This window comes from Python bivittatus, unplaced genomic scaffold (genome assembly GCF_059951505.1).
Source record: "Python bivittatus isolate LINGU-HERP-01145 unplaced genomic scaffold, Pbiv_v1 ctg000480_np1212, whole genome shotgun sequence".
NCBI lineage: Eukaryota > Metazoa > Chordata > Lepidosauria > Squamata > Pythonidae > Python > Python bivittatus.
In genome coordinates, this window is record NW_028277075.1 from 19782257 (window position 1) to 19809389 (window position 27133).

At 36.6% G+C, this 27133-nt stretch overlaps 1 protein-coding gene across 2 annotated transcripts in view; it reads right to left on the bottom strand.

Moving 5' to 3' along the window:
• DPH6 (diphthamine biosynthesis 6) overlaps positions 1 to 27133 on the bottom strand; it is a 224428-nt gene that overhangs the window by 15400 nt on the left and 181895 nt on the right. For both annotated transcript variants that reach the window (XM_025165624.2, XM_025165623.2), the window contains one exon: positions 23256 to 23661. In XM_025165624.2, coding sequence (XP_025021392.1) covers positions 23256 to 23661 — 406 coding nt within the window. The remainder of the gene's footprint in view (positions 1 to 23255; positions 23662 to 27133) is intronic.

Here is a 27133-nt window from a genome sequence, read left to right on the forward strand (position 1 = left end):
TAATTTAATACAACAGTTGTTATATTTTTATTGCAGGCTTATAAAACTTGTGCTATAAGTCTCTTCCATGCAGTATATTAACCAAAAAATGACAGAGGAGCTGGGTAGCTACTGATTACTAAAACTATAATTCAGGCTAGAAGTTCTGAAGACATTATAAATGGCTTTTGCTTCACTTGCACACTCTAGATGGGTCTTCCAAATGAACTGCCTGCTCCTTGGTGTTCAGTTCACATCCATTACTTCTGTAAGTACATATTATAAACAAAAAGGTATTCATATTTCAGACAGCTCATAATGTAGCACAGTAGGCTACTCTAGTCAAGAAGAATAAAAAGGTCGGTACCAGGGACCTAGCATACAAGCCAGCAGGAACCTTTCTTGAGCAAGCCTTATTAAAACATATGGGAATTGCTTCTTAGACAAACCCTATACAAATTATACCCATAGTCAAGCACTGAGGTCCCACAGCCACCTGCAGGAGGACTATGTACCCAACCAAAGAAAGTGTTAAGATCAGAATTGTAGCTCCAGTGTTGTAAATGCAGAATGCAATCCACCTGCAAATGACCAGCCCTTCTCAAGACACCAAGATTATAATTCTATGTACCTTTATCTGGAAATAAAAACTTTTGAACTGCCTTGCAGCTGCAATGGCATCTCAAGAAAAGATGCAGTCTCTTTAAAGAGATGCAGACAGGTGCTAGGTTCATGCCCCCAATGATCTGCACCATCATTTTGAGAGGGCTACATAGCCTTATTTAGTTCTCTGTTGAGAATCAGGTTCACAGAGTAAAGGAGAGAGGCTAAATAACAATAAAGGAATAGATTCCTCTGAAACTAAATTTAAGGAGTGCAAAGATGTACCAGTAAAAAATGGCATTACTTATACACTACTTATATCTGAGAAACAAGGGCTTTGTACAGCTGCTTCTTCAAGCCCTCCAGATGTCTAACATGCCCTTCTATCATAGTGATGCTGATTCTGAATGACGGAGGACACCTGGTAATTAAATATATCTGTGTACCAAAACATCTGGAGGACACCTGGTTGGGGATGGCTATGGAAAGTATAAGTATTAAGTCACCTTCTTGATGGTAGATTCTACTGGTGGAAGATTTGTGCTGAAATTTGCCTTATGCTTTTTCAAAAGCTCATTTTTGTCCTGTCCCCAACCCCAAAATAAAGAAATCAATAGTAAATAAAATTTCTACCTTATACTCATTGTGTTTGAAAAGCTCCTTTGAATTTTTTTTGATGGCATTTTAAAGCTTATTTTATTACTGGAGATGTAAAGCATTCTATTGCTGATGTTGCCACACAGCTTTCCATTATTCTGCAGTTTCCCTGGCTGTGCAGACATCCCAATCTGGGGGAAAAAAATAGTAGGAGGCATGACTTCATCATACCAGCCCTGGGATTTAATGGGAAGTCAGGGAAGCTGCAGGCTGCTGGAGAGATAATTGTACTATTAAAAAGAAATATTCACACACATATACACCTTGGCTACTCCAATTTCACTACAACCATTTATCTTTAATTGTAAGATCTGGCAGGAAAAATGCAGACATTTTTGGCCACCTACTTGGTCTTCAGATCAGCATCTGATGGAAGTGGTGCTAACAATGACCTGTCAACGGCACCTAGTGTGTTCTTTCCATAATTGTGTATATTTAATATTTGGGTTATATGTCTTTTTTGGTCCACTTTCAAATATTGAAAGTTTGCAATAGGAACAACAGGCATGGCAAGAGGTTGTCCTGGTTTATTAAATGTACCTCCTAACAGGTGAATAAGAACTGCTATCTTTATGCAGTCTTTCTGTGGAATTTCATGGAGGGAAAAAAAAAAGAGAGAGAGATAATATTAAATGCACCAGCAAAAGGATGTGCTCCATTTGCTCTGCGATGATAATCTTTTACAAGAGAGGATTTTTATTATTAATTCTTTACCTTCTGGGGATATTATAATTTCTGAATGTAGAAATGCCTTAAGCAGAAGCAATTTGCTGAGCTAGACTGAATTTCAGAATGTTTCAAACAAGCTGATAAACAACTGCATAATTAGCTATTATTAGATTAAGACTGCACAATACATATATCCAACTGAGAAAGCCAATGGATAGGGAAATTGAGGATATTGTTTTAGTTTTTTGTTTTGTTTTTAAACAGTGTTCTAGTTTTGCTTCTTATATTTTCCTTAGAAATGTAGATTATTCTATCAGGTAAACCCTTGGGGTCTTAATCATTAAACACATGCTTCCTGTCTGAATAATGAGGAGTTTATGGGCTGAATAGAACCCATACACTAACGTTATTAGATTGCAACCCTTTTCTTTCACTTGCAATATAGATTCACTGCACAGGCATATGTGCAGACAGAGATTCTCATTACAGCCAATAGACTTTCTACCTTTTGACCTATATTTGCTTACCATCTCTTAATTTTAAGTCCTATTTCTAAAATAATTTGCTACATATTTTATTGTAATTCCGAGAAGAGGGAAAGAAAGCAAACAATTGTTAAAAATGAAATCCTAAATTTTGTTATTAAAAAAACTTGGGGCATTTTAGGCATGGTATATAATAGCATTAATTTGGTATAAGAAACTGCAGTTGAAGAATAATCAAAGTCTCTCTCCCTCTTTCAAACACAGACATTTTTCCTCTTTCTACTCTTTCCAGGTACCTCAAAAATATGGTACCTCCTGATCTTGAATACATTCCAAAGTCCACAGCCAGATGAAGTGAAACTTGCCAATGGCTTGAGAGAGCTTCTAACTTTTGAGAAATCCTGAAGAATAGGTAAAACGCCAGATGAGTGGAAGACAGTAAAAGGTTGATTCTTTATCCACTTTACTGAAAAGTAGTTAAGGGTGGATCCAGGAATTATCAAACCAGTTAATCGGACATCAATATCTGGGAAGATTCCACAGCAGATGACAAAGTGACCAATTTGTAAGGATCTTGAAAACTATGCAGTGATTAGAAAGGAATCAGTATGGATTTATTAAGAACAAATCTTATCAAATCTTATTTCATGTTTTGATTGAAAAACTTCTTTAATAAATTGAGTGTGAAAATGCTCTGGACATAAATGTATCTTGATTTAGCAAAGCATTTGATAAAGTACTGCATGATGTTCTGATTAGCAAGCTAGTTAAATATGGGCGGAATCACAGCTGCACTGTAAACTGTATTCAGAGACTGATTTTTAATTTTAATAGTTCATCAAATTAGAGTGATATATCAATTGGGGAGAGGATAAAGGGTTCAATCCTGAGACTGGCACTCTTCAAAATGTTTATTAATGATTTTGAAAAGACATGGGAGTGAATGCTTCACAAATCTACAGATTAAAATACAAGGACAGAAGCAAGATTCAAAAAAACTTGATAGGTCACAGAATTTGGTTGAAAGGAAATTTAATAGTTAGGAGGACATTTAATCAATAGAAATGAAAAAAAAATCCCTCAGAAAAAAATAAAATGCAGAAGATCAGATTAAGGGATACCTAGTTGGTGAAAAGGAACTTGGAATTGCTGAGTATAAATCAGAAGTGTGATGTCGCTGCCAAATAGCAAACACAACTTTGTTGTTGTTTAGTCGTTAAGTCGTGTCCGACTCTTCGTGACCCCATGAACCATATTGTGCCAGGCCTTCCTGTCCTTCACTGCCTCCGAGTTTGCTCAGTTTCATGCTCAAACACAACTTTAGTTTGTATTGATAGAAGTTTTCAAATCTTGAGGGGTAAGTTTTACTATATTTTGCATTGATCAAACAATTACTTTAAGTACTCTTTCCTGTACTTTGAAAAAAAAGATGCAGAGAAACAAACAGGTACAAAGAAAGGTAATGAGAATGATCAGGGAACTGGGTATATTCAGCCTTGAGAAACAATGACTGAGGAACATTAATGACAGCCATTCTGAAGTACCTGAAGGGGTATTACATACAAAGATGTTCCCTATCATCCAAGATTGCAGGATACTGACTAATAGTTTTAAGTTTCTAGAAGGCCCATTCTGATTAAAGGTTAGGGAAAAGCCTTTTGATGGTAACAGGCATTCAACAATGGTCTGAATTAGCAAAAAAAAAAAAAAAAGGTGAGTGATGCCTTCAGGCAGAAGCTGAACAGCCATCTGTCAGAGATGTTTTAAACTGGATTCTTGCATTGGGCAGTAGATTGGACTTGATGGCTTTAATGGCTCCTTTCAGTTCTAGGACTGTATGAAGTACTTCCATTGATTTTAATGTTTTTCATTGATTAAATATGGAACATACACAAATAAAACTGCAGGCTTACTAGAATCCAATCCTAACAGAATTACTCAGAAATAGATACCATTTGTGCGAGATTATTACTTTACTTTGCCATTGTAAGCATCTCTGCAGAATGGAACATTGTGATGTGAAAGGTTCTACTCACAGAATTACAATGTAAATAGACCAGCATGTCATTCAGGCAGACAAAAAGCTAACTAGATGAAATCACAGAAAGGTGAATAATGAAAGATTTCGGAAGTTTTATCTTAACTGGAAAAAGAAACTTCCTAGTTAAGCTAGAAGGCTCTTTTGTGGAAGAAATATCTTAAGTCTTGCCCCTTAGTAGTAATTTGGAGCCTTAGAGCTCTTGCAGTTATATACCACTTTTTTGTAGTTCTAGGGTTTTCCTAAGCCTATTAATAATTTTCTTCCTGTCCATGGATAATACCACTTTGGCCACAAGAATATCAGCTGTGACCTGTCAGGACCAGCTGGACACATCATCTTTCTCACAGGATTAATAAATTGATAAATTTGGTAATTCAGAAACTAAGGAGCATACTGGTTATCTGTGGACATCTATGTCTGCAAGTGTTCTGTTCTGACATTAGACCAGAGCAATTGGTCACCTGTGAGCCCATCCCAGATGGGGAGAGAATGCCATGCACACCTGAGAGAGAGAGAGAGAAGAAAAGCTTTCCATGGCATCTTACAAGCCAAAGTTGATCTGGAATAGATCATTTTTATAAGGAAATACCCCTGGAATTGGTTTTTCTATGGCAAATTTTTAGATAAAAGAACAAACAATAGAAGCACATAAAGAATACTTATTTATAGCAGTTACGGTTGACCTAGTTATGGGTCAAATGATGACATTTACATAGAATCATATAAAACTGCAAATTCAGGTTACAGGATCAGTAGGACTACTCCAAAGAAATCCCAAACGGAGTACAGTAGCACTGTATAGTACTTGGTTAAGGCAAATTTTGACTAAGTTTACCAATCAAGGGATTAAAACTTGTAGTCTTTTGAATGGGATTGTCTTGCCTTTAGAGTATTTTATGTTAAAAGGGGGAAAAATACATTAAAGCAATGTTATCACCCATCACCTGTTGCCTGAAATAGTTAAAATCACAGTGTAGAACACCGTTTCATTATAACAGACATTGCTTCAGTTATAATAATACCATCTGGCAGCCAATTAGTCCCTAATACAATTTTATTCTTCATGGAATTTTGTAAGTAGAACGTAAAACAGTCAAAATAGTTAATTGGCCTATGGGGGAAAGAGCTGCATGGCTGATCTCTTTAAGTTTGGAAAAAATGACTCTATGAAAGTAATGCAACATTTTTCATAGAGTTAGTTTTCTTACACCCAGTATAAGTTTAAATGTTTATTCTGTATATAAAATGCAAAAGGCTACCTGTAATGTGATGTGGAAAACTTAGAAAGTTTTGGACTTAAATAACCTAGGTTAATTAAAACAAAACAATAAACATTAATGTCCAAATTGATGAATAATATACCTCAATTATTATTCTGAATAATACACAGCTGTAATTCTCAGGTGGAGTCTCCAGTAGGATAGCTGCCCACCGGATCCCTGTTGAACATTAAAAGTAACATTTCCCTTGAGCCAAGCTTGATGGTCACATTCATATCATTTTCTTGACAACAGTTTGGAAGTAATTTGTTAGTTTCTTCTTCCAGGATTTTAGTTTTATTTCCCAGTGTAGTCTACAGTGCTGAGATCTTTATAGTCTCCCATCCAAGTACAACCCGGTCCTAATTACCATGTTTAGCCTTTTCAAGATCAGATAAAGTGTGTTTATTACTCAACAGAGACTAAGGATCAGTTCATGTAATGCAGCCATACTCAAAGGAATATAACACTTCAGAATGACCTAAGGGTATATGAAACGATTGCATTGTTAAATCGAAACATATTTCAGATTGATGGGATATTGTTTGGGAGTCTGAAATATAATCTTAGAGCTTCTTGAAGAAGATAAGTAAGTAACTAACCAAGCTTCCCAGGAAAGCACGCTTGGTTACCTATTCTGTTGTCTTTTCAGCATAAAGCATGATAACATAGTAACAAGAGAATAGCTAGCATTCCATCTCTTACAGTGGTCCACAGAAAGCTCAGAAATAGGAGATTAAGGCAATCCTCTTTTCCCCTTGTTGTTCCTGTGCACCTAATATGTAGAGGTGGACTACCCCCATGCCTGCAGATAGTACTGATATACCTTTCCTCTAGGAATTTGTAGTGGGCCCCTTTTAAAGCCATCTGAACTAGCAACCAATATCAGTAGGATCACCTCCATCCAGGTGTTTTGGATACCTTCGAAGAACTGAAACAGATCAGTAAGGCAGGAACTTTCTCTGAAGAATCAATGATGCTCTTTCTCAATAACACATGCTAATTTACATGGTTCACAATTTTATCCTTGATTATGGTGTCAGTTTACCTGGTACAAACTTTAACCAGGATGCCCCTGAATCTCTTTTTATAAATTAGAGTTACATTGGCTACCTTCCAGTCCTGAGGCAGAATGCCAGATTTTAAAGACAAGTTACATGTTTTTGCAAGGAAATCAACAATCACATTCCTTAGGGATCTTTAAACAGATACCATCTGGCCCAGGTGATTGTCCCCCCCCCCCATTTTTTCAATATGTTCTAGAACATTTTCTCTTGTTACATCTTTTTGCCTCAACTGCCCAGATTCCCTCCCTGAAAACACTGGTGCAGGCATCTACATTTGTCTTGTGTCCTCCAAAAGCAGGTACAAAGAGCTCATACAGTTTATCCACTATTTCCATATCCTCTTTGAATGTCCCTTTCACTCCCCCATCATCTAGTGGTCCAATAGTTTCTTTGGCTGGTTTTCTTCTAATGTAGCTAAAGACCTCTATTGTTGGCTTATATGCTTCTAGCCAGGTTCTTCAAACCCTTTTTCTTCCTTTATTACTCCCTTACTTTTGAGGGGGGGGGGCAGTCCAGTGCTTATGTTTGCTTTTGGCCTTCTCAGTTTGTCAATCCTTTTATTTCCTGAAGAAATTCTTTTGTCTTAACAGCCTCTTTGTCAGCTATGTGAGTATCATCCAGGAATGTTTCTCTCTTCTGTGCTGAGGTATACATTTTGCCTAGGCTTCCAGTGCTGTTATTTTCAAAAGCTTCCATGCAATTTGAAACAATCAGATCTTGTTAGCTTCTGTCCTCCTTGATTTTGGAAAGCTTCACTTCCTGAAGACTAGAATTTCAGTACTGGACTTCACTGGGAATGTTCCGTTTGCATATAAATTGTGTATCGCTGAACAGTGGTTACTTTTTCCTGTGAAGTCTACCATACTCACAATGCTTATGAGGTCCTGGGCATTATTCACATTGTGCCCTTCCCCAAGTGTCTTTTGCTAGCTCTACCTATTATTCTCTTGATAATGGTCATTACTGATTGTTCTGTCTCATATAAGACCCTCCTGAAAAACCTCCCTTGATCACAAATGGATGAATGTTCCTGCACTACCGGATGTCCATCTCTTGTTGGCTTTCTCCATGGGGTCACTTTAAAAGCTTCCCTGTGATTTTTCTTTTTCTTTTTTTTAATGTTAAGTGCCAGCAGCCTGGGTTCCACTGCTGTTCAAGTTCCTCCTGTACAGGCCTGGTTGGTCCCAGAATTTATCCTAATAAATCTGAACCATTCCTCCTACTATCACTGTCTCATTTATACACCGAAATCCCTGAACGCTGCCTATCTGACTATCTCTGCATGTGAACAGGTAGCATTTTTGAGAATGGTACCTTTTCATTCTCCCAGGCTTTTAAACCAGAGTTTTAATTCTCTGCACTTTTACTGCAATATGCTTCCGTTAAATCTATTTTTAAAGTTTTAGCTGTTTTAACATGATTGCTTCTTTTGAAATGATTGTTGTAGGGTGATCAGTATATTTCATAACTGTATTTTATTTTTACATATAGAAACCTCGGTATTGTACTCTACTCCAAAGATTATTATCATCAGATAATAAACTGGCTAACATAAGATAATAAAAACATAAAAACTGTTGATTAGGGTAATAATAATATCAGCTCAAATATATCATTGCAAAAATAAGGATTTTAAATCAACCCTGTGCATTGCTTTTAGACTCCAAAGACCTCTCAAGAATCAGGTCTCAGTTTCTCTGTGAAATTAGAGGAGTATTGAGGCCTTACAGATCTCCAGGGGCAGCTATGGAAAAGGCCTACTTCTGGCCCCAGCTCCCCTTAACCTGCAAGAGGGTAATAAATTAAATAATACATAAACATCTCCCTCTTGCAAGACCACAACTTCCAAGGGTGCTCTGTTGGAGTGGAGTGGAATTCAGCTGTGAATTATTTTAATTACCTCACATTTATTAAATATTTTCTGAGCAGAGAGTGCAGCTTTTAGTCCATAAGTACCTAACACTTATTTTGCAACACAGCATGCTCTGTACATGTTATATTCAGCATACCCAGGATGACAAAATCATAAAATATCTTCATAGTCTAATTTCTTGCTTTATTTACTCTTAATGGACAACTTAATGGACAATTTCGATCTAACATATTCATTAAATGCCAAAGTTAATTCTAATTTAGTTGAAGAACAACAATTCTCATTTAAAGTATTCAAGAGATGTACAATCTTAAGGAGATTGCATATTTTTACATATTACCCTTTGACAAGAGACACTAATTGAGACTTTAAAACAGTAGGTGGATCTTCCTGTGTCAAAGACATGGGAAAATAAACACAATTAAACGTAGCTATACTGAGAAAATTCAGTGCAGTTTTGTTCAAGATACAGATAAATTTGTAAGGTTGTTTGTTCTGACCAAAATAATCTGGCCTCGCTGTATCTTATTATGCAAGAGCTCCTTAAACCAGTGCTTGGTAATCTTTTTGCAACCAATGAATGGATTTAATGTTTGTTTGGAAGACTGCAGGCCACAGTGAGTGGAATAATGATGAGTGGGGATATGTTTTTGTCCCTTGGTTCTTCAGAAATGTAGTTGTATAGTAGTTGACCCTACAGTTTTCATGTGTTTCCTGCCTCAAACTAATCCAAATTTATGCCATCTGTTTTCAGCAAGGTTTGTGGGATTGTATTAATAGGCTCTTCAGCATTTATAGGGCAACCGTAGCTCAGTAGTGGAGCATAGGCTTTGCATGTAGGATATCTAGTTTCAATCCAAGCCATCTCCAGGTAGAGCTGGAAAAAGTTCTGCCTAAAACCCTAGAGTTCTTCTGTCAATCTGGGACAGCAATTCTGGTCTAAGGCAGTTTTTGGCAGTTTCTGATTTTCCTAACATAGATGAACTGGATTTTTCTGTTACGATAAACTTTCTCATTAGTTCTCATCCTAACACACTGGAAAAGAAAATCAAAATGGGACATGTTATAAATGGCCAAACATATCAAGCAAAACAAACAAACAAACAAAAAACTTTTATTATTTGTCATACTCAGCTCCAACATTTCCAAATTTGCTGGACTGACTCTCAACTCCTCTAAGCCCATCATTTTGAAGGTATACAAAGATTGAACTGTACTGGGCAAACATACACGAACTAACTAAAAGGATCACCTTCTTAAATGTATAGATGTAGTTCAACTAATACAGAAAAAAAAAAAAAAAAAAAATCAGCTGGCAAAAGTTGTACTGTTTATTTCAAATCAATATTCTGCATGCATCTCCTCTCTCTCTTTGATTCCCAGCACTTTTACCTTTCTAGCCCATCCACCTCTTTTTTCCATACTCTTTTGTAGGTATCAGGACATAATAACCCCCTTGAATTTATGTGAAAATTCTTCTTCTCCCAACTGTTCACACACAATGGTGCACGGAACTGGACAGTATACATTAGGCTCATTCCAAACTATTACTCTTCTTTCATTTTATTTTCTTTCCCACACGCTGAACATAATCTGTGCTTCTCCATACGTATTTCTTATTCCCCATGCCCTTGCCAGTCCGGATTCTCTCATGTATTTTTTGCAGCAGCCGGATGGAACCACGTCTGCTAAAAGCAGCAGCAAGACTTCGGTGAAGCTGAGTGACTGAAATGCTTGGCAAGCAGATGGCTTTGGAAAATGATTAATTTAGAAAAGCAATTGCCCTTGTGAGCTTCGTTATGCAATATATTACCAATATACAGTAAAGGGGGGATGACATTTGTGAAGCTGCATGGCAAATTTGCTCTGTGGAATTTTCTTAACTCTGTCCTCAGCTAATTTGAGCAATTAAAACATACCAGTAGAGCATTTTTAACTACTAACATGTAATTTTAAAATGAACAATTGGTTGCCATTTGATACAGATTGTCTCATCTCATCACCCACATTTCCTTTTTGTGTTCTACGTTTCACTGCATTCTCATCTCCCATTTCTACAGGCTATTAAGCAGTGGAAGGGAAGCTCAGTTTAAGCGCAAAGGTAATGAAACAGGTAAAATCATACAAAAGAAAAGTTAAATGGTTTCAGGCCCTATTGCAAACCTTGCTGTGGGGAATTTGCCACATTTCACCATTATGAGGCCAATTATGCACGTTTTACACATCTAAGGGGCACTGAGAGAAGTATCCAAAAGTTTTTTGTTTTTGTTTTTTAAATTAATTTTAAATTAAAATTTTAAATTAAGGTGTGAAGATTTCATTTGTTATAGAGACCTGCCATAATTTGATTTTTCAACATATCTTCTGTAAAGTAAGCAAGCAAGCAAACAGCTTTAAAGTTGTGCAAAATTCTGGTTTATAACCATGAGATGGACCTGGAGATTTAACTAAAAACGTACCTTTAAAATTGGGTTAAGCAACAACAATCTAGTTGCCTGCAGGCCTTATGAAAAATTAATGAAATACATGCAATTAATATCAAATAAACAGAACATGTAGCCCTTAGATAGGTATAACTGTTCAACTCTACTGGGATATCATGTTTCTTAAAGACACTCACTCTTCTGAAAATATTTCACCTCTTAAAATTGCTTGTTAAAAATTGCTTGCCTGTTCTCTTGGATTGCTTTTATTATCATGAATAAAATCATGTTATTTATTTAGATTAAAGGTTACCAAGTATGCTTATATATTGTTTCAAAAAGTTCAGTCCAACAAGATCATTTCCATTGTGATTATCACATGCATTGATTTCATGATCCTTCTCTGTCCCTGTCATTACAATGGATGAATGTAAAACCTTATGTGACATAATTCCAATATTAGATTGGCAGGCACATATGCACACATTGCAGGGATGTGTATGAAAGATGCAAGTGAAGGATCGCTTTGTAATAGATTCTGATTTCCTGTAGATATTATACATCACTCATGAACCAGATGATGTTAATATTTAACCCGCATGATCTGAGAAAAGCCTTTAAATTCTATTTACATCTAAGGGAAGATTGGTCTCCGGGAGGAGCTCCCCTACTTCAGTGATTACATATTACAAATTGTGATGGTTGAAGGATTAGATAGCATGATCTTTTGAATAAAGGAGGCCCTTATGCAATCCAAAGAATGAAGTCTCAACATAAGTCAAATTTTACAGAATATCATCTATGCAGAAGTCGTAAGTAACATCAAAAGGCTGGAATAAAAAAAAATACGGAAGGAAAAGAAAATTGACAGAGACAGGAAAAGCTTGATTATAAAGGTAAGAAAAAAGTAAAAAGGAATAAAAACCTAAAGATTGTACTAAACAGAGAAAATCATTAACAGTATCAAAAGGTGAACAAACAGTAGAGTCTGAATTGATTTTGTGTTTCACATGACCCTGAAATCAAAGATGTACAAAGACATATTAATAAGCAGAAAAATGATGTGTACTGTTAGAAAAGAGAAATATCTTGATAGTAATATAATTTTTGAATAATAATTTTGCAAATCAGTTTGATAAGGATAAGGAAATGAGCAACTTTTGGAGAGTGAGCACAGAAAGCACTATGTATGCCTGTATATGTATAGTTTGAAGTATACATTTAAGTTTGATATATATATATATATATATATATGTGTGTGTGTGTGTGTGTGTGTGTGTGTGTGTGTAGAGAGAGAGAGAGGGAGGGAGAGAGGGAGGGAGGGAGAGAGTTATAGCTGCAGATGAAAGTAGGAATCCTTTCATTGCTAAGAGTTGCATGTTACACACCAATGAATGGTGATAATGGAAGAACGAGAACCTGTGCAACATTCTGAATGAATGCAATCTAGGGGAAAAGTTATTCTTCTAAGTCAGTGTTTTTCAATCTTGGCAATTTTAAGATGTGTGGACTTCGACTCCCAGAATTCCCCTGCCAGTATGACAGAATTGGAAAACACTGTTCTAGGTAATCTGAATGGAGGGAAGGGAATGGGACAAGAGAGTCCTGAAAAAGTGATTGGTGCACTGGAGATCCTAGAGTGAGTAAGAATGGTGACTGATGAATAGGCAGTAGAAAATGATCTGTTTGTCTCAAATACATGGTTTAAGTAAAGCCTATTCATATGTACACATGGCAGAGGAGTGAATATAAATGTGAAAACATGACTGATTTCATTGTTTATGATGAAAGACTGAGAAAAGTAGTAAAGGATACCAGGGTGACAAGCCCCTAAGAGCAGCACACAACGAAGGAAGCTAGATTCACCCAGAGTCTAATCTATCAAATTAATTTCAGAAAAAAAGGATTTAGATTACTGTATTTTATTTATATATTTGTTTAAAAGACTTATATGGCTGCCCATCATAGCAATAATAAAATCAAAAACAAGAAAACTAGGCATCTGATCCACCATCTCCAATCCATAAAGTTCTTGGCTCCAATTTTACCCTGTCTCAGCCCTTGGGGGAAAACTCAGCCCTTTACAGCTTTCCAAAAGGCTAAAAGGGTGAAGCTCTACTGGATCCTGGGGAAGGGTGTTCCACAGGGCAGGGCCTCTATGGAAAAGGCATGCTTCCTTCCCACTAGATGACAGCCCCTAAGAAACAGGGCCTGCACACCCTATCTAGCCTAGTGGAGTGGGTAGCTATCCTTAGGGAGAGGCAGTCTTGCAAATGGGGCTGCCCTTGAAGAGTATCTGGAAGCTTCAGCTGGTGCAAAATGCAGTGGCGCAGGCAGTTATGTGTGCTAGAACTGCACATGTTGCACCTATGCTCTGTGAACTGCACTGGTTGCAGTTGACTTCTGGGTCCAATATAAGATGCTGGTTATAACCTTGAAAGCCCTACATGGCACGGTGCTGGGTTATCTGAGGGACTATTAAATCTACCCATCCCATCAGGTCTGGTAGGAGGGGCATGTTGCGGGTCCTGTCAGGCAAGCAGCTTTGTTTGGCAAGATCCAGGAGGAGAGCCTTTTATGCCATGGCACCCACCCTCTGGAACTTCATCCCCCCCGAAGTGAGATTGGCTTTAACCTTATTAGCCTTCCGGAGACCCTTAATACCTGGTTCTGCCATTGGGTCTGGGGATCCCATGGAAGTGTGGAGCTTGTTAAATGGTTATATTGTGTGTAAGCTCAGAATGCACTCTCCCATGTGTGTGTGTTTTGTTGTTATTGCTTTAAATGTTTTAATTGTATTTCTAATGGTTTTGCTTTAAACTATTTTGATTGTTTGGTTTTTCTTCTTTTAATTGTGTGTGCCACCCAGGGTTACAAGCATGAGATGGGTGGCAATATAAATGTAATAAATAAATAACCTGTCCCTTTCCTTGTAGGGTTTAAAAGATGACAACCAACACTTTGAATTGCAGCCAGAAAGAAAAAGGGAGCCAGTGAAGCTCATGCAGCAGTAGGATAAGATGGGCAAACTGAGGTGTGCCCAGCACTGCATGACTTGCCACATTCTGGACTAGCTGTAACTTCAAGGTGGTCTCCAAAGGCAGGCTGCATATAGATCACATTGCTATAGTCTAACCAGGAAGTGTCCAAAGTGTGAGTGATCATGGGCAAGGCCTCCCAATCCAGGAGTGGGTGTAATTGTCACACAAGACATATCTGTGTAAAGGCCCCCCTAGTCATGGCTGTCATCTGCTCCTTGAGCAGGAGCCAGAGTCCAGAAGGACCCCCAAATTGTGTATCAGCTCTGTTCTGGGAATGCTACCCCTTTGAGAGTCAAAGGTCATGCATCAACAGACCCAGGGAGACAAGAAACCCAAAGTCACACCATTTTAAAAGTATCTCCTAACAGAATGAATGCAATTTGTGTGTTAAGAAAGAGGATGTGGAAGCTGCTTGAAATAGAGTGAAAATAATTATATTATAGAGTGTTACCTGTGTGTGGAGTTATACTAATGGAGAGAATGAAAATATATGATTGGGAGAATGATGAAGGAAAAAGACCTCACAACATGGGGAATGGGAATGGTGATTTGCAAAATACTGCAGGGTGGCATATCTGTACATTTCTTCTGTATCAAGCAAACAGGTAACAACATTTCCCCTGCATCAAGAGGCAGTTAGAAGGAAGATCAGAGGGATCAAAGAGACTTTGCCTTAATGTATTTACAGATAAATCAGATGCTAAAGTACACATATCCAGTTTTCAAGATTGTATGACCCAACCTTTCCTTTTAATAAATCTGACTCATGAGACTCTCTGAAAATCTAGCTTTCTTGGTTGTAAGTGGATATTAGGGGCTTGACATAAGCTAAACCCAAATCAACTACATTATGTTTTAGTGGTATTTATTTATTTATTAAATTCATAACATGCTCCAATCTCAAAGGACTCTGGGTAGAAAACAACATATTAAATATATATTGATATGAACCTTGTCAATGTGTTTACCAGCTTCTGGCCATGCTGGGTTCCTGATCTTCCCTGAAATATTAATTCTTGACTCTTGAATTGGCTCTGGACTCTGTTTTTGACTGTTTTAGATTTCGGTGCTTGAGTTACTGATGTACTGTTACTAGCATTGATGCTCAATTGCTTACACACACGTAAGATAGAACATCTTATATATCTCTTTAGCATTTGGTAAAGACATTCATGCTTTCTATGCTAATTACTAAAACAATAACAATAACAATAATTAATAGTAGTTTGTGCATGATTCTGGAAAAGAAAAATATATTTTCTAAATGTTTGCTTTGAAAGTTAGTCATCTGGAATAATAGGCATCGTGTCAAAACAGATTCCCAGCAGACTATAATTAAGGAAATTCACATTCCATCAACAATCATGAACCCCCCCTCCCAATTATGTTAATAATTCAGGATTACACTTGCAATCAGATGCATTAATATGGTGTATTCCACAAAGACCACAAATTTAGAGTGTTTTAGAAGCAGACAGTGGGGGCTTTTGCCTAGCACTCAAACAGAGAGTCAATGCTTAAGAAAATCAGTTTTTGAAACTTAATCTGAGAAATGTTTTTCCATGAAAAAAGAATAAGGTATAAAAAAAGAGTTCTTTGGAACATGCTTAGTAAATTAAATTATTTCATGATTTTTTAAAATTAAATCTAGATACAAAACTAGCACTAATTATTAAAAGTATTATATGGGGATTCAGTGGCAAGCAAAAAATTCTAAGCCACTTTAAACATTAGCAAATTAATAAAGCAAGAATAGAAATAAGATAAATTTAAGATAACTGATCAGTTCCAAATGTTAATAGTTATTATATTACTTATAGTTCAAATACATAGTATAGATAAAAATATTTCATCAGTATTTTTATTTTTAAGAATTTGTAGTCCAATCACTCCTGAAACATCCATTATTCTCAGTTACTGGTTCTGGTGTCTGATGTGTGTGGGTGTGTTTTAAAACACTTTAAATGGCACAGGACAGCTAACTTTCCAATTCCAGTAATTATAACACAAGCATATTTCATTTAAAAGGGAAATACTAAAAAAACACTGATACACAATGATTCCATTAAGAAGCAAAGTACACTGAAATACGACATACTCACGTGTGCACACAATAGCAACTAAGGTATCAATAAAAGAAAGTCATACTTTTGTGGCACTATTTATTAGATTTCTAGTGAATGAAAGCCTCAAAGGTCCAAGAGATGTTAGCATCTCTTGCTGAGCCAACTGACTATGTTTTAGAGCCTCACCAGGTGCTCTGCCTTTGTTCATTGCAAGGCTGCCTTTCCCCACAGAAGTAACTGCTTACTTTCCTGTTGAGAGCCACTTAGATGTGTTAATCTTTGCTTGTTCAGATAAGTGTTGACAAATATACTATCTTTATCAGGACATATTTCTCCAGTGAGGGTGTCTGGAAGATTTTCAGTGCCAGAAAGACTGCTTGGAGTACTGTTTGTTTTCTTTCCAGCATTATTCTCCCTAAGCCATCATGGTCTTAAGATGGGCTATCCACAAACTATCTTCTGTGATTATGGAAATACCATCTAATACTCCACATTGACCCCTTTCAATAGCCTGTCTGTCATTAGCTTCTGATCCAATTCTATTAAGACTGATTCTGACACTAGAATCTCTCTGTGTGTCTGGAGGTCAGTGAAGTCTTGAAAGGGCAAGAACAGCCTCTAGAACCTCCCAGAACAGAATAAGGCCAGGCACCAAATTCTAACAGAAAATTAGCATAGCTAGCAGGCTGGCAAGTTCCATTATGGCAGAATATTCAAGAACCATTATCCAGGCAAAGGGGGCTGAAAGTTCTTTAAGTCCTGGAAAATAATATTTGGACACAACTCAGGCAAATGCCTCCCTAATTTTCTGGGTCAGGTCTACCTATTGGGGCTGATAGTGGATGACCAAGACCTATACTTTCTTCCCAATACTTTCCTGGGTCAGAAAAATTCTGCATGGACTAGAATTACTCCCAAGTATTCCAAGTATTGAGGTGACCTCAAGGCACTGGTTTTGTAGTTCACCAGGTTCTCTTCTATTAACCCTGGCTAATCTGGATGCTGATTAAGCATTGTTAACACATTCATATTAAATAAGAAAGAGGAAAAGAAATCCTTGACTTGTGAGTCATTAGTATCAATAGAGGCAAATATATATAATGAGTCATTAGTACTACTAATATTTTTGTGAAGACTTAAGGGGCCAAAGGCATCGCACATAAAAGATTCCATGCTATGATTTTCATAGCAGAACCTTCAGAATTTTTTGTGCCTTTTCCATATTAGAACATGGTAGCCTAGCTTGCTGATACATGTCAAAACTGACTTCAGCTCCCCCCTTTCTTTCTTTCTTTCTTTCTTTCTTTCTTTCTTTCTTTCTTTCTTTCTTTCTTTCTTTCTTTCTTTGTATCCTTTGGTCAAAGATCTGCTGAGCCACCTCAAATCCCCATTTTGGGAGAGGAGAGCCACCAAAAGTAAGAGGAGAGTAGGGCAAGTTCTGGCATAAATGTGCATTTCTTGTAATCAGAATTCTCTAATACTTTTTCTGAAAGATCCCCTCCCTCTAACTCTCAAGATTATAAGGGATATATGAACTACTAAGAGATAGTCCTTGAACATGGCCTATCATAATCATAATAATAATGTGTCCAAAATTATCAACACATTATTTACATACATTTTGGCCTGAATGCCTGAGAGACCTCCATTACTTCAGTCTCTTCTACTGACAGAAACTGTGGCAAGGCAATCTATGAAGGGGGTTTTAATGGAAATCCTTATGCAAATAATGTTACAGTGAAATTAAAATCTCATGTCATACTTTGGTGTGGAAGGGATAAAACAAGAATACTAAAGAACAGCAAGAGAGGGAACAGTAGGATTCAAAAAGTCTTGAGTAAGAATTTTTATCAACAGTCAAAATCCTTATTGCTCACTCATGTAGGCTAAATCCATTAAGAGACTGAAAGGTCCACTTTAGCAATAATAAATGTTCAGACCATTTGGGGATTTTAAAAAATGTGTTCATTTTTCAATTTCAATTATTTCAGTTTGGAAATTAAGTAAACAGATGTCTTAGAACCTATCAAGGTGGTGTTTTTTACATTGTCCAACCATTACTTAACTTTCCAGAATAATGTGAAAAAAACACAGCTGACACTAAAAATTATTGGAAAATTTATTTCAAACAATCATAGAATCCTAGAGTTGAAAGGTACCTCAGAGGTCAACTAGTCCAACTCTGTCTACTCAGTTCAGATATTGTTTTTAAGCAGAGTTAAAGATTGGAGTGAGATCTAAACCGAATCATAGTCCAAGTAGTTGCCAGCACTAAGCATGATCACCAACAGTGCACTAGAATGCCTTATGAACTTTTCTATCTATTCATTCAGTTGAGATAGCAAATGCAGAAACTTTGCTAGTGGCTGCCCTTTAATTATGGAATGTTTCTGGAACCCCTCCAAGCTATGAATTTAGTCATCTTTTTATTATGTGACATTCTCTCTATGGATAGGATTAAAGTTTTCTTGCTTCAATTTTAATTTGTTATACCACCTTATGGAATTGTTTGTTTTGCTCCTGGTAACACAGTTTGTCCCGCAGAAGATTTCACAGCAGTTCAGAGATACAAACCACATCAGAGATTAAGCAAGTATTTTATCATTGCCTCCTGTTCTATTGATTTCTGTACAAAGAATAGGATTAGTAATTTATATTTTTCTATATTTTTGTATAACGCATATGAACAAGGCTTGCCAAAGTCTTAATAGCAAGAAGGTACACATGCTGAGAAATAACCTAATTTGCCTGGATGGCATAGGGAAATAATTTTGATTTATATTAATGAACTTGTAAATGAGAATATGGAAATAAATAGTCATAATTTATGCTAAAGCCTTCTAGAGGTATTAGAGTATCGTACTAAGTATATATGTCAGCTTAATCTAATCCCCCAGCATTTAACATACCCTGTGCTTTCAACACAAAGCCTATAATGCCCTCATTTGGTAGGTGGGATTGTTACAGAGAAGTTCACCATCAGGGCCACGCTTGTTTCAATAAAACTTTACATTTTATCTTTGGCTGACAGAAGGCTATCTTTCTCATGTTTGCAGCACAAATCTTTCCCTTTTCTGACATCAGTAACATTAGCTAAAATGTAATCTGTTGCAACACAGAGAATCCATATTTTCAGTTTTTGTCTTTGTCAGTTGCAATGGGCTGTTCTGATTTACTCACTCTTGGCTCAATGAACACTGAAATCCTTTTTGACAAAAGAGGGAAAATACATGCTTTTAATTAGCAACTCATTTGAGATTTGCAACAGCATTTCTTTTTTCTTACATCCTCAATAACTTCCAGTTCTACTTAGCAAACCGTATTTTTCTCCCAGTTTATGTATGCACTGAAAAGAACAGACTGCTGGAATTAAGCATTAATCTGGTTCAAAGGACAAATGAAGACATATTTTTATATGCTCATTCCCATATTAAAACAAATCTAATGTAAATCACAGACCTTTCAATAAATGATCATCAGATATTTTACTGTAAGGAAGCTTTCAATGGATATATTTAATAAATATATTAAATATCAATTGAAATTCACATTTAAATATTTGAAATGCCATCTCTCTATTTAAGAAAATGTTTTGTTTATAACATTCATCTCACTTGCCCCATGTTTCTTCCTCTGTCTGTGGGACCAAATCAGTTGCTATAATTCCGATCAAGTATGGTGAGTTACTCAAATGCTTGTTCTTGTTTATCAGCCAGCTGAAGCTAGGTGCAAATTAGTGGCTCAGGAAGATTTACAAGATTTTGTTGTCACTATTGTTAAATTATTATGAAGCAGGAACCCTTTCTGATCTACACCAAACATCTAAAGATCTACTGGTTATGTTCTTAAGATTTTCTGAAACTACTAAATGATCAGATATTGAACAACTGATATGGATTTTTTTGTTTTGCTATGAATGGCTTTAGCTGTTGTAACATTTGACCTGCTAACTGTTAAACATATTTTTGACTCTTTTAAATCACCCTCTCTGTTAATCAAAAAAGACTAAAATATAACATGAATGCAACACAACAGAATTGTAAGATACACTCATAAAAATAAATGAGAGGGAGAACAGTAGAACAGATTATAAATCAGCTTTAACACTATTAAATGCCTGGGTAAATAAACAAGTTTTAATTTGGCACCAATACCATGGTCACATAAATGAAGGCACAATTGCTACAAAGACTTTCTTCCATGTTCCTTTCCAACAAACTGCTCAAATTCTCCTTTGAAAAAGTTAAGGCATGTACAGGTTAGGATATGGAAAGGTATTCCTTCAGGCTGGAAAAAAATAAGTAGCCAATAAATCCAATTGTCAGTGCCAATTAGAATTGTGGCAACTGCATTTGCATCCATTGAAGTTGCTGGTTATCTTCAAGGCTAGCCCCATATACAGCAGCCTACAGTACTGAAAGATGATCAAGGCATGCATCACTGTGACAGAACAATCCCTGTGCTGGAACAATCATAAAATGGTGAACCAAAAAAACTGGTTGAAGGCCCTCTGTGTTGTTTGTTTTGTTTATTTATTTAACACATTTCTACCCCTTTGCAAAGGGGGACGTGGTGGCGCAGCGGCTTAATGACGCTGAAAGTTGCCGGCCAGAAATGGTCGACGCTTCAGCGGTTCGAGTCCAGCCTTCACGTTAACAGGGTGAGCTCCTGTTTCCTCCCCAGTTCCTGTCAACCCAACAGTTCGAAAACTCACGTGAGTAGATAAATGGGGACTCTCACTCCGGTGGGAGGAAAAATGCCGGTGGCGCCTTGCAAAAGGAGTCGGGAGCAGTTGCCGGTAAGCGCGAAACTGCGCGCACCCGAAAAGGGTGCAAAGGAACGGAAACCCCGCCTCCTGTGCTCGCCAGCTCGGCTTTGCTCTAGGAAGGAGGCTCTGGCAAACCACTTCTGAAACACCTTGCCTTGAAAACTGCAAGGACTCGTCCAAGCAGTCACTGCAGAGTCGGTAACGACTGAGCGCAGATTAAAAAAAAAAAAACCCTTTGCAATAAAAAAAATGACTTTTGGTGGCTGACAGAGAATTATGTGGGCTTTAATTGACAATGCTGGATATAGAAATTCCCCCAAATTTTCTTGCTTCTAAGACTCAGATATATAAAATTAGTGGACCAAAGCTTGTAGAGCTACTGTAAACATAAATCAAATCATAAGAACTCTTGTACACCTCTTCAAAGACTCAGAAGAAGAGAATAAACAAATTTATTTATTTTTATTTATTTATATTTCAAATTTAGATACCACCCATCTCATGAAAAGTGACTCTGGGTGGTTAATGCAATCTAATGCAATCTAAAAGCACATTCTATTAATTTTTAAAACATTATTGTGCAATAAATAATGCCCTGTCAGGTATATTTTAATCCCTTCTTTCATGCACCAGCTGTGTTTTTTCCATGTCACAAGTTTATTCCATCCTGTTTTTATATTTTGAATCTATTAAGCAACTTCAACTTGAATTTCCCCTGAGTAACGCTGCAGGTTAGATATAAAAATAGGACAGCACAATATTTGAGGGGTAACATTTATGCCAGTTAATTAATATGGATAGTTGAGCTTTATATCTATCTCTTTTTCATGTTTGCACATTTGGGAGTTATCAGTGCCTGAACTATACCCACACAGTCATAACACTCTATAGACAAGAGAGTGAAAGCTGCAATTCTTTTTCTGCATAGAACTTGGGTACAAGAGGATTCCCAGAGCATATATTCAACATACAGTAGGTCTGTGCTATATTATATTCTAGATTTCCCAAGCCTGCAGTTATAGGTTCATTCAGTTCCAAAGATGCTTTCCATACAAAAGCACGTGTCCGTACAATCTATTGTAATGGATGTGTATTATATTCTGAAGTAAAGATAACTTTAAAGGACTCTGTCTACATCGGCCTGGGTACCTTCCAGTTATATGGACAACTTCCAAAATTATCAGCAATGGCCCGACTGGCTGGGAAATCTAGGAACTGAAGTCCACACATTTGAAGGATGCCCAAGTTGGGAAAGGCTGGTAAACTTTCACAAATTCTACACACAGAAGTAGGTTCTTTGGCCCACCAGAAGCTCTTTTTACTTAGTAGTATAATACACATAACATCAATTCCTATTCTTTCTATTTTTTTTTTCATTTGTCACACAAAGCCATGAAAATCAATTATTATGATCCAATGAGATGTTGCATGTGAACACATGAAACAACACACTGACATTACTGACTTGTGCTGACTTCTGGGAACTAAGCAGAACCCCCCTCTTTGCTGAAGACAAATATGCTGGAAATTATGCTTTATTTGAATCATGTCTAATTATTATATAGGTAAAATGAATTTATAGCACCTAAAGATCTTACCGAATATCTCTATTATTAACCAGAATTTGGAGTTACATAAACCCTATTTAGATATTATAAAATGAACAGCAGTAACATATTACTCCCATTAAGCACTGTCCCCATCAATTCATTTGAACCACATTCAGTGCAGATGTCTGCAAAGGAAAGCCTTCATATATACATGTGCTGGATTCCACCGAGCAAGAATCTTGTTGCATAAGGATACTGGCTCATATGGAAGTCAGTACAATATTATTGTACATGCAAAGTCTTTCCTCTGAGACATACTTATCCAGAGCATGCAGAATCTGTCAGGATGCTAACATTCTTTGAGCAACATGGATGGGAAAGTGAAGATTATTGAGACTGCTCATATGGTAAATGCTAACCTGAATAGGGCAACAATCTCAATCTTTTGACACACTACATTTTAGCAACATCTAAAAGAACCTGTTGTTACATGTGGTATTTGAAGAACTTGGAAATTAAACATTTGGCTTTTAAAGTGCAGTTTAAGTAGGATGTTTTCTCATTCCCTGACACTGAATGCAGTTCTGGAACTAAAGAAGTCTAGTTCAACATTTGAGTTTAGATTCTCTAGAGTTTAATGTTCTGTGGGAAATGACTGGGATTATTGGGAAGTCCCAGGTAGACCACACTGCCAAACAAAGGCAAAGCCACTTCATTATTTGGTGAACCTTGACATTTTTCCAGGGTACTTAAAAATACATACAACAGACTTACCTGTTTTCAGTGCTTCCCTTTCAACAATATTTGTTCGGAAGAATGTTCTAAAACTTAATGGAGTTATATCGCCATATTTTGACATCTTCTCTGCAACTTCCTTAAACATTTCCACCATACTATGCAGGACTTCATCTAAATTGATTGTAGAAGCTGATGATGAAGTCAGAGTTAAAGATATGGTAACAGCTGTAGTACATGTTGGATAGGACTGCACAGCTTCACATCTAATTTGGCAGCTCTCCAGTGATCTCATCTGTGTAAGTTTTTGTCTTTGCTGTTGTTTGTCTACTACTGCAATGACATGCCACTCAATGGAAGCAGCTCTTGGAAGAAAAGGTACCACAGCCACAACTAGTTCTCCATGTACTTCAGGCAAATCATTATTCGTGTCTTCATCTTCTGCCTGGAAATTAAGTGGACCACTCTGAATATTAGCAAACATTATTTTTTAAAGGTATATATACATATAAATGCACATATGTGTATGTATGTGTATACATGTTTTTACAGTTGATTTTTAATGGATTAATTTTAATTATTTATGGGGTATTTTTAATTGTTTATGGGTTTTTGATTTTAATTGTGAGCCGCCCAGAGTCACCCGTTGGGGGCGATGGGCAGCATACAAATTTAATAATAAATAAATAAATAGTACATACTCATATGTAGAGGAAAAAGTGATAAAGATTTAACACACAAGGACAAGCAAGCCACACATTTCATCCTATATATCAAATAACACACAATGTTACATAAAACTTTGTTTTTCAAATAGAAGTTTTTCAAGTAAAACAATTGGAATTCTCAGGTTCCTTGTTTCACACAATCTATTTCAAGCAGAAAGGGAGGCTAGTGATGTTCAAATATACATGGGAAAAACAAGGCATACAGCTAAAGAAAAACTAATATTAGAAATGGTACAAAATATTTATGAACAAGGGAATTATAGAACTGCAATATCAAAGAAAATAAAGCCAATGTAATGTTTACATGGCTAGTTCAGAGAAGATGGACATTCTGAATATCAAAATTCTATATAATATATAGAATTAATTGTATTTTTTGTTCTGTTTTTATATTGATTTTTGTATTGTTATTATTCACTTAGGTTAGATGGCCATATAAATTTCCTAAATAAATAAATGTTATACATTTTAGAATTTGTTTTAAAAATAATTTTATTAAATATTATAATTACAATAGTAAAAACTAATACAGGTGTCCCAGAGGAAGAAATGGCAGTGAGCAGACTGACTCTTTGAACCTCCCTTGATAAAGGAGAGGACCAGAGATTGCCCACACATGCTCCAGACAGTTGCTCCCTGCTCTTTGCCACAGCTGTTGGCTTCACTTTTCATGGAGCCATCTTCAGTCCACTATTCCTTCCAGATAGTCTTCAAAGGCAGCCTCATATAGAGTGCACTGCAATAGTCCAATCATTTTAGAATGTCAAACTTTATGTTAGTTTATTATAAAGCTTACACATGGGGTTGAGATTTTGGTGGGATGAAAATGTACTAATGCTTACTTGGAATATGTACAACATTTCTCTTTTACTCTTTATGTAATGTTCCAAAAAAAAACCCCTACTCCCTCAAAGTGAAACTGGAATTTTCTAAGCTCTTCCCTTTCCAAGCTATGCACAAAACTGAGTGAAGTTAGGATTTCTTTTTATTTTCTTATGATTTACTATAAAAAAAAGGAGGAAAAAGGAAGAGAAAAAAAGTAAAAAAATAAAAAAAGGAAACAACAAAAAACAATTTCATAAGGAGAAAATAATTCAGCATTATTTTTAAATGTTGTCCATGTGGAATAATATTGATCTGTCTGTTTATTACATTGATAAAGAGTTCATGAACAGAAAACTTATGAAAAGCAAGAAATGAACCACGGATCAGAGAGGACCACTTTCTAAACCCAGGCTGGGCAATGTGAGAAATGGCCTCATGCAGTTCATTACAACAAAAGGGCAAAGAATGAAACTCAGAAACTTAAAAAACTTAAATCCTGGAGCAGACATACATAGAAAACCATATTCCTAACCTTTGTAGAAGCCAATTTTCATCCTAATTAAAGTTGCTTGTATCTGAGATACAGCCCATGACTTCCCTTGAAAGTGTTGAGTTTCTAGAAAAAAGAGTGGTTGCAGTGGTCTGGGGACACATATTATAGATACAAGGCTGTAAATCTGGGATTGCAAAAATAGAATTTATGCAAGATGCTAGTGATGTAAGTTAGCCTTTTCACAGGAACAGTAGCACAGAGATATGGAAACTGTTTCTTCTTTTCAAAGCCACCAGATTCCTCTTTGAAAAATGAAAAAAGAAAAGGAGAAAAGGCGGGTGTGTGTGTGTGTTTCAGTCCTGGCCAAATGAGCCAAAGCAAAGCCTTGAGAAAAATTAAGAATTGATGACTTGGGTCCAGACCCAGAGTTCATGCCAGTAACTGTAGAAGATTTACTTGTCTTAAACCACCACCTTGAACCTCTGGTTATTTATAAGATGGTTCAGTTTACGAGGTAAAGAAAGAAGCAAAAAATATAATGGATGGGATGTGCCTGCTTCTCTCCCTCTGCAAGAATTTTTTTTGCTGAATCAACAGAGAAGTAGCTAAAAAAATAATACTCTGCTTTTTCAGGCTGATCTTATGGCATCATATCAACGTCTTATTGCTGACATAGATTCCCTGGTATATTTAAATCTAAATGCCATCAATGGAAAATTGGATTCTCTTCCACATCTTTTACTATTCCCCAAGAGGCATTCCAGTAAATAGGAAAATTAGTTGAATTCACTCCACTGAGATAAATTAAGCTGTGTCATGATATATTTTACAACTCAAATTATGCTTGTTATCCAAAACAATGCAACAAACATCTACAAATGTTACTCTTCTAAAAAAACAGCAATTTCTTTGGGCTAGCTGCTATGCATTCCAATTTCTCCAGTGGATTTAGTAGCGGTGGAGTGGCTTCCAAACTCCAGAGACGTCTGTAGAATTATACTTATATTTAATACCTGCATAATCCCATCTACGCTAATGAAAATGAGGAACAACCTGGCTTCTCTTCAAATTTCTCCTAGCCAAGTTTCCAAAGACCTGACAACTAAGCCTTTGTTAGTGCCTTCTGATGTTGGGCTCATTGCCAAGAGCAGAGCTGGAGAAAAAGATATAGATAAGAACCTGGCTGCTATCCCAGAGAGGCTGACCATGGGAAGGCAAAAACAGAATCCTCGCCAGGATGAATTAATCACCTTCCGCTCTCCTACTCTTAGAGACAGAAGTCAGGAACTCTTTTGTCTTGCTACCCAGGAATAGGTAAGTTTTTGTTTTTCAGATGTTACAGAGCTTAAGGCAGAATTTAGCTACTTACTTCCCAATGGCTTTACAACTATTGTCCAAAAGACCCAAACCTGTCTTCCAATAAGTTCAAAGGGGGACTTGTTTTAAACAGCAATCATGATGACAACACAGCTGTTCCTATCTGTGATTTATCAAGAGCAACATATCTTCCTTCCTATTGGCATGCATCTCCTTCATCCTGTCTATACCAGATGGAAGACCTCTTTAGTCCTATCACTTGCTTTCCAACACCTATCACTAAATAGCTCAGATTCTGTTACAGTGGACATCTTTGTGCAGACTTCTGCTTCTCTATCTCAGAATGCCACCCTAAAACAACAGATAAGCCCATGGACAAATAAGCCCATGGACAAAAATCATCACATGTCCTTGTTCCCCATCAGCTCAGATGTCCCGACTTCCTGGATTCAGTGCATACAAATGTTCAACTTCTGTCATATATGTTGTCTCTCTCAAATTACTATTATCCTCTACCCCTGCCATGTACCTTTTGTTTTAGAACACTGTGGAAT